General features: G+C 47.1%; 2 protein-coding genes across 2 annotated transcripts; both read right to left on the reverse strand.

The window, feature by feature from the left end:
* Positions 1-26: 26 nt before the first annotated feature.
* On the reverse strand, positions 27-4,234 carry LOC122625234. The gene is made up of 3 exons (XM_043805245.1): positions 3,466-4,234; positions 2,964-3,409; positions 27-2,892 (listed from the first exon to the last, which is right to left on the reverse strand). Exons 1-3 carry the CDS (start codon positions 3,882-3,884, stop codon positions 1,952-1,954), a joined length of 1,806 nt encoding a protein of 601 aa, XP_043661180.1. The 5' UTR covers positions 3,885-4,234; the 3' UTR covers positions 27-1,951.
* A 117-nt stretch (positions 4,235-4,351) lies between these two features.
* LOC122625233 (mitogen-activated protein kinase kinase kinase) lies at positions 4,352-11,054 on the reverse strand. The gene is made up of 8 exons (XM_043805243.1): positions 10,664-11,054; positions 10,112-10,551; positions 9,408-10,051; positions 9,178-9,344; positions 8,942-9,117; positions 8,178-8,354; positions 8,003-8,117; positions 4,352-7,537 (listed from the first exon to the last, which is right to left on the reverse strand). The coding sequence occupies exons 2-8, from the start codon at positions 10,424-10,426 to the stop codon at positions 5,655-5,657; spliced, it is 3,477 nt and encodes a 1,158-aa protein (XP_043661178.1). The 5' UTR covers positions 10,427-10,551; positions 10,664-11,054; the 3' UTR covers positions 4,352-5,654.
* Positions 11,055-12,998: the final 1,944 nt, after the last annotated feature.

The following is a 12,998-nucleotide window of genomic DNA, read 5'->3' on the forward strand; positions in this document are numbered from 1 at the left end:
AATCAAACTTTCCCCTCCCATCAGCTTAATTCAAGTCGATTTGATTTTGAATTCAATTTTCCCGCTTGCTAATTCAAAGGCAATTAAGCAGCCAATGAAAATAAACTTAAGAACTCGAAGCCTTCCGTCTAATTAATAAATAATGCAGGCAAATGCAATTAAGCTAGTGGGTAAACTGGTTTCCTTATTATTTTTTGATTTTTGTGTTTGTTTTTCTTTTGGGCAGATGCGTGGCTATATTGCTTGGTTTGTGGGCAATGGTCAATCGGTTCCTATTTTTGGTTAACTTCGGCTTTGTGTGAGCATAAACAACGATTTGTCTAAATTATAGTTATTAATTGCTGCATACATATATGCATGTATGTAGGCATAAGGAGGCCCATTTGCCACCCGCTCAATAGAAAATGTGGCCTAGTGGGATTCGGGATTTGTTCGAGTGGCAAACGAGTCGAGTAACGAAATCTTCAACTGAATTCAGCTCCTCGAAAGTCGAAGGATGCCATTTGTGCATGTGGCGATCGGATCTAAAGATCTGAGGTGTTTTCAAAATGCTGAAGGAAATTAGAACATAATTAGAGATATATTTCGAAAACACCTCGAAAACAAACGTGGTTATATAGTGTGTATCTGTATCTATGCAAAGGTAGTCAAATTCATCGCCATTATATCATTATCATAGCTATTCAGTATTTGGAAAAAACAGCAGCAATATGCTTCTTTATGTGTTCAATATATAGCTATATATATCTATATATATCTATATATATATATGTATGTATATGCATGTATATACTCGTATATATCCATTATAAGTAATTGTAAATCGATCGAGTTAAACTGGTATTCAATTCAATTCAGAGCTAGTGGTTTTGTGGGTTAACGCGTCTATTCGAATATCGGTCTATAACTAGGTGTCTATCACTAGGTATATGAATATATAAACATTTTGTCAGACTTAAAAATGGAGCTTACGGCTGGCGTGTGTCTTGATCGGGATGCGGTGTCCTCGGAATTACAAAGTATTACTAATTATTATTGTTGTTGATGGCTTGCTAGCTGGCTGCACTTAATCTGAATCAAAATTCAGAGGTCAGAAATCGGAGAACGCAATCGATATAGTCGATATATATATGTATATATATATCTAGGTGTATAATACATAAAGGGGAGTATATAAGCCATATCAAAGGGCTTCTGCTAATCTTACACGAGGGATTGGGATTCGTTTGGATGTGAGTTATACATTTTTTGGTTTCGGAATCCGGCATCAGGCAAAACTAGTGAAGTCTTCACTCTACTTTTAAGGCAAATCGCACAAGTCGGGGGCTGCACAAGTGTGTCTATGTAGGTCAGCAGGAGCACTCTGAGTCCTCGGCAGAGGATCGATTAGGATTTGGTTTGCTTGCCTGTCTATCTGTTGGCTAACATTAACATCGAATTGTATATATTTACTGGGGTGTGAACAACTTGGTAACTACTTTCTTATGTACAGACGCTGCTTTGATTTGAAATTCCGCAAGTAGCTAGAGTATCTTCGTAATTCGTAATGTTCCTCCGTTTGATATATGTATGTTCTAATTCTTCCTGAAAACCATTTGATTTATCTGCGCTTTCTCGACCATTGATATTGTGTTTTACTGCAGCTTTTCATATTTGCTTCTCTTCTGTAGATGATTATTCCCATTCAGCAGCTGAGGGATCGATGCAATCAACGCCTCCTGGATCTTCCAGCTGCTATGGCTATCCCCCTCTTTTTCGCTTGCCCAGATGAGCCTGTCCTGCTCTTTCACAAGCGGTACTCATAGTGCGCCGATCGCGAACGCCGGGCTCCCGAGTACCAGCGATAGGGAACCCGCTGCTGGTGCAGCGCCAGGCCAGCCGCTCCTCCGCCGGTTCCAATGTCCGCGCCCGGACTACGCGCCAACTGCAGGGTTAGCGCCAGGCGCGATTGCTAGGAGGATGAGGCCGATGGCGACGGAGTGCTGCCACTGGAGGCCTGTCGCTGGCGTCTATGCTGTTGCTGCTGATGCTGCTGCTGCTGTTGGTGTGGCAGCTGCATCGCCGGAGCCGTCATTCTGCGTCCCAGGGCGGGCAGCGGATTGGCATCCAGATAGGCCTCCGGACTGAAACGCACGCGACTGTGCTGCGAGCCAATGGAACCCTCTTTGGCACTCAAGTAGGAGCTATCGTCGCTGGTCAACGAGTCCGGCGGCGTGGGATTAGTGGGTGTGCCCTGCTGCGACGATGTGGACCCATTGCCGCCATTGCCACTGTTGTACTTCTTCAGCGAGCTGCGCAGCTTGGACTGACCGGCCGCCAGTGGTGGTGGTAACGCGGCCACCACCGAACCCACACCCGATTGCTGATAGCCCAGCGAGAGCACGTGCTGCTCGAAGGGCAGACTGGCGGGTCGCGTCACTGCCGCCGTGGCATAGTTGCTCTTGGTCATCGGCAGAGGACTGTGGATGAGGCGGTTCAGCAGCTTGGGCGAGCCGGCATACAGTTCCTGCTTGGTGGGCGGGGCCACTTGCTCGAGCTCTCGCTCTCGCTCGCGTTCCCGCTCGTACTCCGCATTCAAATTGAGATTGTTGTAGTCGTAGCACAGCAGCTCCTCGTGCTCCAGCAGCACATTGGAGTTGTTCGAAACGGTCGAGGGCGTGCGTCGGTGTCCGGCCGCACTGACGCCCATCTGCGGCACCCGGGGCGGCGGTGTGCGGGTCTGGCTAACTGGACAGGGAACGGTCACGGGCAGCGGCACCACTGGCGCCTCATACTGGTAATCGTAGTAGTCCGGCAGCCGATGGTTATAGTCGTAGGAGTAGTCCGGATACGATTTGCAATCGCGCTCGTAGCTGTAGTTCAACTCCGGCCGGTATGGAAAGTAATTGGAACCTGTCAACGGGCAAGCGAAGAAATAGGATTAGGATAGCAACTACTTGTCGAATGGACGCCTGCGTACTCACCGAAGTAACCATTGCGATAGTTGCCCCCATCGTTGGAGTAGCTGGGTCCGTTTCTCAGGTAATCGGCTGGCGCATAAAGGGGCGGTGGTCCGATGCCGCCGCCCACACGGAACTCCTCGAAGGCATCCGCTTGGGGATTGGCGTTGCCAAAGCTGCTGTTGCTCAGCTTGCGGCGTGGCGATGGCGTCGGTGGCTGGGTTCCGGCGTAGAGTGCACTCACCACGGCTGGTGGCTGTGCTGGCGCTACTGTTGTCACCACGGCCGATGGAACTGGCTGCGGTTGGTGGTGGTGATGGTGCTGCTGATGCTGCTGGTGCTGCTGGTGATGGTGCAACTGATGCTGTGGTGTGCGCTGCACGGGTGTGTAGTACTGCTGACTGCCTCCGATTCGCCGGGCCAGCGATGTGGGCTGCGATTTGCTGATCGGAGCTTCAATGCCACCAAATCTGTGGATCAGGAAAACAGATAAAGAACTTTCATTGAAGTTTCATTGAACACTTACCTTGCTGGTGTGGCCATCTTGCGGGGCGTGCCTTCCCGTGGATCCTGCTGCTCGCCCTCCTGCTGTTGCAGTGCCACATCCACCTCCAGTTCCAGCACCTGCTCCTGCAGTGCATCCACCTCCTCCGGACCTCCGGTAATTGCGGCTTTCGGTGCCGCTTTCAGGGCGGGCACCTCGCTCAGCAAAGTGGGATGCACTGGCGACACGTTCGACATCCGGACATCGTAGCCGGCCGCCACGCCCGCCAGCAGGGAGGCCATGTTGTACAGCAGCAGCTCGATCACGGAGAGCTTCGGCTTTCGCGCAGAGTCGCCGGCGTAGAGCGTCGGCAGTGGGACGTTGCTGGTGAAGCGGCTGAGGAGATACGGCGATGGCGACATGATCGGCATGTTGGTGGCCCCCGGACGCCAGTCATCCATCTTGCTATTGCCCTGGTATCCTGGTCGGTGGCATCGGCAGCATTCCAGGGCGGATATGAGACATGATTGAGTTACGGAATATGGCTCTGGCTTGGGGATCGATGGCTGGGATATGGTCGGTAGTCGGATAGTCGGGTAGACGGATAGTCGGGTAATCGGATGGTCGGGTAGACGGAGGGGGTTCGAGAGTAGATGGATAGTAACCGCAGGCAACACCAAAGTTTAACCACCGCATACCAGGAGCTCTGTTCGTCCTATTAATGGTTAATCTCTCTGTCCAAAAGGGGCTTGTGCTCAAGCACAGAGAAAATCCAAGCTTAACATATCATTTTCACGTTAAATTATTATAATAACCAACAAATACTAATATAATATAATTAATTGCCATAAATAGTTCAAATGTTCGTTTGATTATTGGACTTTCTCTGTGCTTTTCACGCGCGAGGCAATCAAAACTGGTCGGCAGATTGTCTTAAGTTGGTTTTATTGTCTGATTTCTGTTTCTAGGTATTGGTTCTTTTTATTTTTTGTTTTTTTTTTGGGATGGCTTGGCCCCAAACATGGAAAATACAATAATATACAAAGTACATTGAAATAGAATCGAGCACTAAACGTAGAATGAACAGATCGTAAAAATGAAGTATAAATATACAATTGAAAATTTTCATAAAAATAATACAAAAAAATTATCATTTCTTTTTCGTTTCATCATCGTTTTTTGATCACAGGTTTTTTTGTTGTTGTTGTTGTGGTTTGTTGTTTTGCGCGATTACTCTTGTGCTTTTGTAAAAGAAATCATAAATAAATAAAATGGAAAACCCGATTGCATAATAAATGTAAATAAAACTGTGCTCAAAATACCAAAAAAGTCGAATATAAAATTAAAATTAAAGTGCACCGCAAATCGTCTTGCGAGTTTTTCGTTAAGTGTAGGCCACAACGAAATGCGGAAAGCGATGGAAATTTTGAAAATATCTCTTACATAGAAGGAGAAATGGAGAACTGGAGAAAAGGAGAAGGCTTCTCGCTGGACACAAAAAAAAGTTCGAATTCCTACAAAACTAGAGCTTAGTTCAACTAAGATGTGTGTGATGTAATGTAAGGACGCACTTACGCATCGGTATAAATATAGCAATATGGTTTCCTTAAGGTTAATCCAATTGTTACACATATGTATATATTATGTATATGGTTTAGTTCAATATTTTGCCATTGGCCCATGCAAATGTTTTACTTTCTTTCACTTTCTTTCTCTGTTTGTGATGTCTACGTATAAGCGGCGTTAGTCTATCCGTTTGATCCGTAAAAGTTCGTCCTCCATCTGTACTATTTTTGCAATTTTCTAGCCTGCAATTTGCTCCCCTGGCAAAAAATCACTGGACTAATTAGGATAACTTGTGTGTGTGTGTGTGTGAAGTTCGCATATCATCATATTGCATTCGTTAGGAACAATTCGGTTATTATGTATTATTATTATTATTATTATTATGCCAACCTCGGACGGGGGAGTTTGGTTTTGTGTTTAGTGATTTCGTTAGACGGGGAGGAATTTGGGTATCTGGGTATCTGGGCCCTCCTAGTTTGTCACATTAGCTATGGCTAATCCTCAGAGGAAGTCCTTCTGTCGTCTGGTGTTTCATCTCTTTTTATCTGTTGCGTCTGACTTAGTCTACAGTTTTAATATAAAACAATGAGCTAATTAGGCGGTTCTCATCTGGCGGCCAACTCCAACAGCAGCACAGCTCCCAACTCCTGCTTCAGTGGCACACTTTAGCATCGCTCCAGTTGCTCGCAGGATTGCGTCTGCGGCTTCTTGCCCTTGCGCTTCAGGGAGCGACTGCTGCCGCCCATGGCCAAATCGGTTTGATAGGGATCAATGGCACAGAACTCGGAGCCACCGACCATGTTGTGCTCCGCCAGCTTGCTGTACTGCTTGCGCGATCGCGTGAACAGATTGAAAAAGGCGCGGATTTTGCTCGATCCAGCCGAGTGATGCTGGTGCTGGGCATCAATGTGGTCATCATGATGGTGCTGCCCCTCGACAGGCGCCTCAACACTCTTGGATTTGGTAATGTGCTTGGGCCGCTGCTTCTTTTGGTTCTTGCTCTGCTGGCGCTGTTCCTGGGCCCGCAAGTGTTCCTTCAGCTTGATGACATCGGGATGCGGCTGAACGTCTTGCATCCGCCGTGTGTTCAGTATCGAGTTCTCCTGCATGTGATAGCCGTTTACGGCTTCGGTGGAAGCAATGGAGGCGGAGGCGGATGCAGTGGTGGAGGACGAGGACAGCGATGGCGAGGCGGAGCGATAGGTGGCGAAGCTAATGGAGGCATTGGATGTGTATAGATCCGATCTGGCAGTCGTTCGTGGCGTGGTCACGAAATCTGGCTCTTCGAAACTGACGCTCTGGAAGGTCACTGAGCTCTTGCGCGAGGTGGTGGAGTTCTGGCGCATCTGACTGACGGGCACTTGACTGTCGTCTTCGGCTTCCGCCTCTGCGGTGTCCACCTCCGCCTCCTCCGCTTCCCCTTCTTCCTCCTGCCTGGTGAAGAAGCAGTGCCGTGGAAACTGCGAGCCGGAGAAGTTACGCTGAAAGCGTCCGCCCTCGAAGGCCTCTTCCGCATCATCGCAGTCCCTGGCAGTCAGCGGTGTGCTGGAGTTGTACATGGTCAGGTCGCCACTGGACTTGGAGTTCACCCGTTCGCTGCTGGCCATGGACATCTTCTTGATCACATCCCGATAGAAGGCATGGTCATACGTATTGTTGTCCTCCGATGGCAGAGTTAACTGGTTGGGCAGTGCAAAGCTATTGCTACTGTTTGGTGGGGGCGGATGATGACTGCTGCTGCTGTCCAGCGAATGCTTCTTTCGGCCCACAGCTGGACTGTTGCCCAGACTGCCGCCAAAGCGATGCAGATGCACTGCACCACTGGCCGCGGACGAGTTGCCGGGCCGCAGGAAGTGAAAGCAACCGGTCGGACTGGCCACAGTGTCCGTTTCCGAGCTGTCATCCGTTACCAAATAGAGCGGTGGCGGCTGATAGGCATGCGGATGATCCAGTCCGTACTCCTGACTCCTGGCGCGATGGTAGATCTTGGCTGGGGATTGGCTGGTGCTGCTGTTGGAGTTGCTCCGCCCGTTCTGGAGGACGATTATCGTGTTCGGTTGGGTGGTTAGGTTAGTTTGACTGTTATTGTTATTGCTATTAATAGTACTATTATTATTTAGCTGATTGTTGTTGTTGGCGGAGATGCTGTTGTTGTTGTTGTTGGTGGTGGTGGTGGTCGTGGTTGTGATGGTGGTGGTGATGGCTTTACAATTGCCAATGTTGTTGTTGTTGGGGCGCGTTAGTATAAAGGGTATACCTGGGTACAACAAGGACGTGGCCGGCGTCCCACCAGCGCCTCCACTTCCACCTCCACCCAAAGTTCCCACGCCCGGCGGCGGTGTCAGCGAGGCCACCTGTTGCTGGTTCTGCTGCTGCTGCTGCTGTTGCTTCTTGTCCAGATTCGGAGCACTCTTGCTGAACGAGGAGTGGGTTGAGGTCTGGGCGGGCCATTCCGGCTGACCGCCGCCCAGTTGCGATGGCAGTAGGGATCGCTCCCGCTGGTGCATCGTCGACGGGCCCCACGTCTTGCCCTTGTGCCCATCGGTCACTGATTCACCCCACAGTCATCGAAATAATACGGAACATAAGAGGAAAATATAACGAAACAAAAACCAAACGCAAATCAATGAAATATACAAAAATTAATTGAAAAACAATGATACCAAAAATATGCAAAGAATCTAATTAATTTCGCTACTGATACGCGGCATGACGACTCGTCTCCTGTCTAATCTCGCGCCTACCAGATGCCTAATCTTATCTCTAAGACCTGCATGATGCACTGAATACTCACTAGAGACTAATGCGCTGTTGAGTCCAGCGAATATATCATTATGAGTAATACAATTTCTGATTGAGATTAGGCATCATGGGATTTTTGAATTCTTGTTAAACAACCCTAATCTTGTAATGGAAAAGTCCGCAAATACGTAAGCCTAATCATGTGATCCAACAACCCCATCCATGCTAATCCGATCTCTGGGATGGATGCAGAGAAATCCCCAGTACTCACGTGCCACGATGCGCAATCCGGAGAAGGAAGGTGATCCCGGCTGCTCCGCCTTGTCGCGTACGGCCGTAATCGTGTGCCGGAAGCCCGTGGGCAGCGATATCTGCAGCGGTTTGTTCTGCATGATAGATAGAAGACTTGTTATGTAAGAATCTTCGTTATGAGCATATTCACATACCTTCTTGCCCTTTTTGTGCTTGCGTTTCGATGGCACCGGCTGCATCATGACAAGCTCCCGTTCGATCAGCACCATTTCACGCTCGCGCAGCTTCTGCTCCCGAATCTTCAGGAGATTCGCCTTCTCGCGCTGCTCGTTCTGCACCCTGAGCAGCTGCTCCTCCTTGTTGCGCAGTTCCTGCCGGGATGAAAGGGGATAACATGGCGGAACGTGGCGGGTTAGTGTGGGGTTAGGCTAGGTCACTGTACAGGGGACTTGTGCTAGAAAATAGCATTAACTAGGAACTAGGAACTAGAAACCATGCAGCTGTTGGCTTGTGAGGGGCTCTATCGTGGGTGTAATCCAGCCAATCAAAAAACAGGATAACTTAGGGTGAAATGGAGTAAAGTAATGTAACGAAACAACAGAAAGAAACGCAACGCAACGCAATGCAACTGAAACGCAAACGGCGGGCAAGAGAAACCTGTTGGACGCGCTTACCTCTTCGATGGTTTGGAAACGCTTAACGTCGTTGGATGTTTTATTGGATAACAGGGGAATTTTGTATTGTTTTGTTTTGTTTTTGGAGAGAAAGTATATACCAAATTATTAGAATTTCATCAACGACCAAGTGGGAGAAGAGGGGGGCGACTATGGAAGAACTCAAGAGCGCGGCGTAAGGCCAACAAGGAACGGTCTAGAAACGATCTAGAGCAACTCTAATAGGTATAGGATATAGGTTTATATATTGTCGGTTTGCCTGGCGCTTTCCAGTCAGATGGTACCTTTTCTTTTTCGCGCAAATCGTGCAGCACGCCCGCGATCTCCTTTCGCCAGCACTCCTGCATGTAGTGAAAGGACTCCTGAGGCGTCAGGGTGAACTTGGAGCAGGCGATGCTCTCCAGCTGTTTGAGAATCTCCTTGAAGCCAGGACGCTTGTGCGGGTCCGTTTGCCAGCAGCCTGCGGGAAATCATATAATGAAATTTCAATATTTCATGTTCAACGCATTGCATCACTTACTTTTCATCAGGGCTCCCCAGGTCTCTGGGCAGGTTTTTGGTATGGGCAAGGTCAGCGTATTGACAGCCACGCCGTAGGCCACGGACAACGGATCGAAGCCCTTGTACGGCGTCTCGCCCGTTATCAGTTCCCACAGCAATACACCGTAGCTCCAAACATCGGAGAATCTGGCGGATAAGGAGTTTTGTTATCTAGGTGGAGAGCTAAGAGCAATTTAAAATGAATCTTACTTGGAATAGGTGCTAACGCTGATGACCTCCGGTGGCATCCAAGCGTACGTGCCCGCCGCACTCATCCTTTGCGTGTTGTACATCTCCCTGGCCAAGCCGAAATCCGTGATCTTGAGCGTCTTCTGCTGCAGATGATTGCCCTCGATGGCCTCGTAGATCAGCACATTGGAGGACTTGAGGTCGCGATGTATGATCGACATGGGCGCCTCGTTGTGCAGATAGTTCATGCCCCTGGCTATTTGAATGGCCCAGTTGACTAGGACATCGGGTGGTATCTTGCCAGCTAGTATGCGATTAAGACTGCCTCCCCTGGCGTACTCCATCACCAGACAAAGTTTGGTATTCAGACATACTCCTCGCAAGGCTGCTATGTTTTCGTGCTTGAGGGCCCAAAATAGTTTGGCCTCCTGCAGTACGTTATCCCGCATATTATCCTCGCCCGTTTGATGGGCAATCTTGATGGCCACCTCTTCGCCATCGTAGTAGCCACGATGGACTTTGCAGAAGCCACCGGAACCGATGACTTCCTTGATGTCCAGCTCACTGTACTCGATCTCATGCGGCTGGATGTCGCCAATGGCGGACGAGACATTCAGTTGCAGCGGGTCCTCATCGGTGACAAAGTCCTTGGGGAAGACACCGACCTGAAGGGGAATCGGGTTTAATTCGTACGTTCTTTAAAGAAACATTGTATAGGGTATTACCTTATCTCCAATCTTGCCGGTCCACCAGCCCACATCGCCAGATACTTCGCTGTCCGTGGACAGGACCACGACGATTTCGCCGCGCCGAAGGGTCAGCTCATCCTCGCCCTGGGCATCGTAGTCATACAGAGCGGTCCACAGGCTGCCATCGCCCACCTGGGTCTCGACTTGATCTAGATCTGGTATTGGAATCTCTGGTATCTGCTGATGATGCAGTTGGTCCAACTGCTGCTGCTGCTGCTGTTGCAGCTGCTGCTCCTCGCTGATCGGCAGCATGTTGGTGGTGTCCACTCCTCGGTAGACCTGCGAGGGCATCAAAGGCCCGCAGTTGGCGACATGGAAACTCCGAACCTCTTCTTTGTTTTTGTTTTCTGCTTCTCCTTTCTTGCTTTTTTGTTGTTTTCTCTTGCTTTCCTGCGCTTCAGCTTGCTATTGTTTCGCTGTGTGTGAAAGAGAGATAAAAACGCAAAGGGGCGAAGACGGAGAAGAAGAAGAAGCAGCAGCAGCTTAGTAATATTTGTTGCCAAAGGGGGTGGGGTGGGGTCAGCTTACGGGTAAGGATGTTGCGGCTAATCCTGCCCTCCTGCCCACCGGACTGCTCCGCCACCGGATTGTCCACTGCCGTTGTGTCCCACTGTCCCTCCGTCGACCACACGCACAACAGCAACAGCAAGAACAACAACAAAAACAACAACGGCACACAATCAGACAACACGGTACAAAACACACACACACGCACACGCGCTGCACACCATGGTCGCTCTCTCGCAGTCGCAGTCGCCCTCAACGTTGTCGGCTTATTTGATCTATCCTTGATCCTGTGCAATCGGTTATATCCGTTTTATTTGCCCGATTCTGCATATGTTTTTAAAACACATATGTATTAAAAAAAAAAAACTAGAGTTGCACTGTTCAAATGTGAACTAGTTTAATTGAACTGGTCTTTGGACCCAGCCAAGGGAACTGGTTACATTTGCGGTTCACCTGGGATTTTGGTTCCAGTTCGGCGACATAATATTAATTGAAAATGTCCAAAAAGTTATTATTTTTATATATTTATATTGGTAATTGTTAATTTGTTTGGTAAACGAACGTTTTGTAACTCATTTTGTTAAGGGTCACATAAACTAGTTGCTGGATTTTAAACTAGTTCCATTTCAAATTATACTAAAAAATAACATAAAACCGGTGTTGGTCAACGGAAACAACTTGGTATTTTAAAATACTCTTTTCACATTTTAGGCAGAGGTGGTATTTATCATCGATAATCGTCGATAATTTAATCGGCGGGTGATGTTAAAATTTTAAAAGTGTAAAATCGAAAAGTAGCATTAAAATTTTATAAAACAAACTTGCATAAATCAGAAACATTATTAGTGTGTAAATTAAAATTAAGTGCATTTACAGTTCTTTAAACAACCACAAAAGCATTAATTTAACTTGAATTTTAGTTCCTTGTACTTATTGTGTAAACTGTATATAATTGTAAATACTAAATAACTAAATATCGATAGAATTAATTGAATAGATTTAAGAATGAACGATAGTATCATCGATATATCGAATGTAGATAAGTGATCGAGGAGCAAGAAGAAAGGACTTTGGATCGAGAAGTTGAAGGAGAAACATCGTTAATAAAGAATATATAAAATTGTTACAAAAATCAGGTGTGGGGTATATCCCAAAACAGTTATAATAAAGCAAGACTACGATGGAATATAGTGTTATTCTAAAAAAATCAAAAACTGAGTTAATTGACATTTTAAAAGCAAACGAAGTTTATTTTGGCGAAGACGCGACTTTAGTTCAACTGCGCAACGCCGTTAAGAGTGTAATGGCTGAGAATAAAAATAAAACCATAGCGTCAAACCTAGTGAAAACCATAGAGGCAGATGAAGAACCAACTAATGTGACGATTCCTAAAAGTGAAATTAAGACGATTGGCGGTGGCAACGAGAATGTGCACGAGGATTCTGATGAAATTAAAATTTACGAGAAGTCAATAACTGTAACCGGTGACAGTGGCAGCATGCACAGGGAAGAAAGAGACAACCATAGTGTAGCGCCAAGCGGCAGCGTGGATGATGAAATACCTGGAAAAGATGATGAAATAACTACGAGAAATGAGGCAATAAGAAAGAATGAAATGCTAAACGAGAAAAAGCATGATTTATCAAGAGAGGCTGAATATGTACAGTTAGAGATGCAGCATTTAAACAACTTGGAAAACTTGTACCTAGCTCGTATGCGTGTTGCTGAACTGGAAGCAGATTTTAAGTTAATGGAAGGAGGAGCAAGAACCGTGAGAAATGACGTCATTGGGATGAAAGACATAGAAGCCTTGATTAATTGTTTTTCGGGAGATGATGGCTACCCGATACGGCGTTGGATAAATGACTTTGAGCATATAATGAACACGTATGACGTACCAGATCAACGCCGTTGGATATTTGCTAGGCGTATGTTAAGCGGATCAGCAAAAGCTCAAATGATCAATGTGAACCCTTTAACATGGAATACCCTATGCAAGGAGCTGCTGGCGATTTTTGAACAAAAAGTGACAGCGTGGGACGTGATTAAACAGCTTGAAGCGAGACAAAAATTTCCTGATGAAAGTACATTGCACTATTACATCGCTATGTGTGGCATTTCGAAGCAAGCAACGCTAGCGGATTCTGATGTAATTCGTGCAATTGTGAGTGGGCTCCAAGACAAAACAGGAGCTGCCACTTCTTTAGCCTTTTGTGAATCGTTGGATGAATTGCGCAAGAAGATAACTATATATGATAAAGTAAAGATATCTGATCAACGGGTGGCTGCTGCAAACGTGGATAGTTCGAGTAATGTAAAAATGATTAAATCAACAAACCTTCAGCAACGACCTACA

This window comes from Drosophila teissieri, chromosome X, assembly GCF_016746235.2.
Source record: "Drosophila teissieri strain GT53w chromosome X, Prin_Dtei_1.1, whole genome shotgun sequence".
Classification (NCBI taxonomy): Eukaryota; Metazoa; Arthropoda; class Insecta; order Diptera; family Drosophilidae; genus Drosophila; species Drosophila teissieri.

Coding starts and splice junctions, on each gene's coding strand:
- LOC122625234 (XM_043805245.1), bottom strand. CDS start 3,884: ATGGATGACTGGCGTCCGGGGGCCACCAACATGCCGATCATGTCGCCA. Junction 3,410..3,465: donor AAGATGGCCACACCAGCAAG/GTAAGTGTTCAA, acceptor CCTGATCCACAG/ATTTGGTGGCATTGAAGCTC. Junction 2,893..2,963: donor CTATCGCAATGGTTACTTCG/GTGAGTACGCAG, acceptor GCCCGTTGACAG/GTTCCAATTACTTTCCATAC.
- LOC122625233 (XM_043805243.1), bottom strand. CDS start 10,426: ATGCCCTCGCAGGTCTACCGAGGAGTGGACACCACCAACATGCTGCCG. Junction 10,052..10,111: donor CCGGCAAGATTGGAGATAAG/GTAATACCCTAT, acceptor ATTCCCCTTCAG/GTCGGTGTCTTCCCCAAGGA. Junction 8,355..8,941: donor ATTTGCGCGAAAAAGAAAAG/GTACCATCTGAC, acceptor TCATCCCGGCAG/GAACTGCGCAACAAGGAGGA.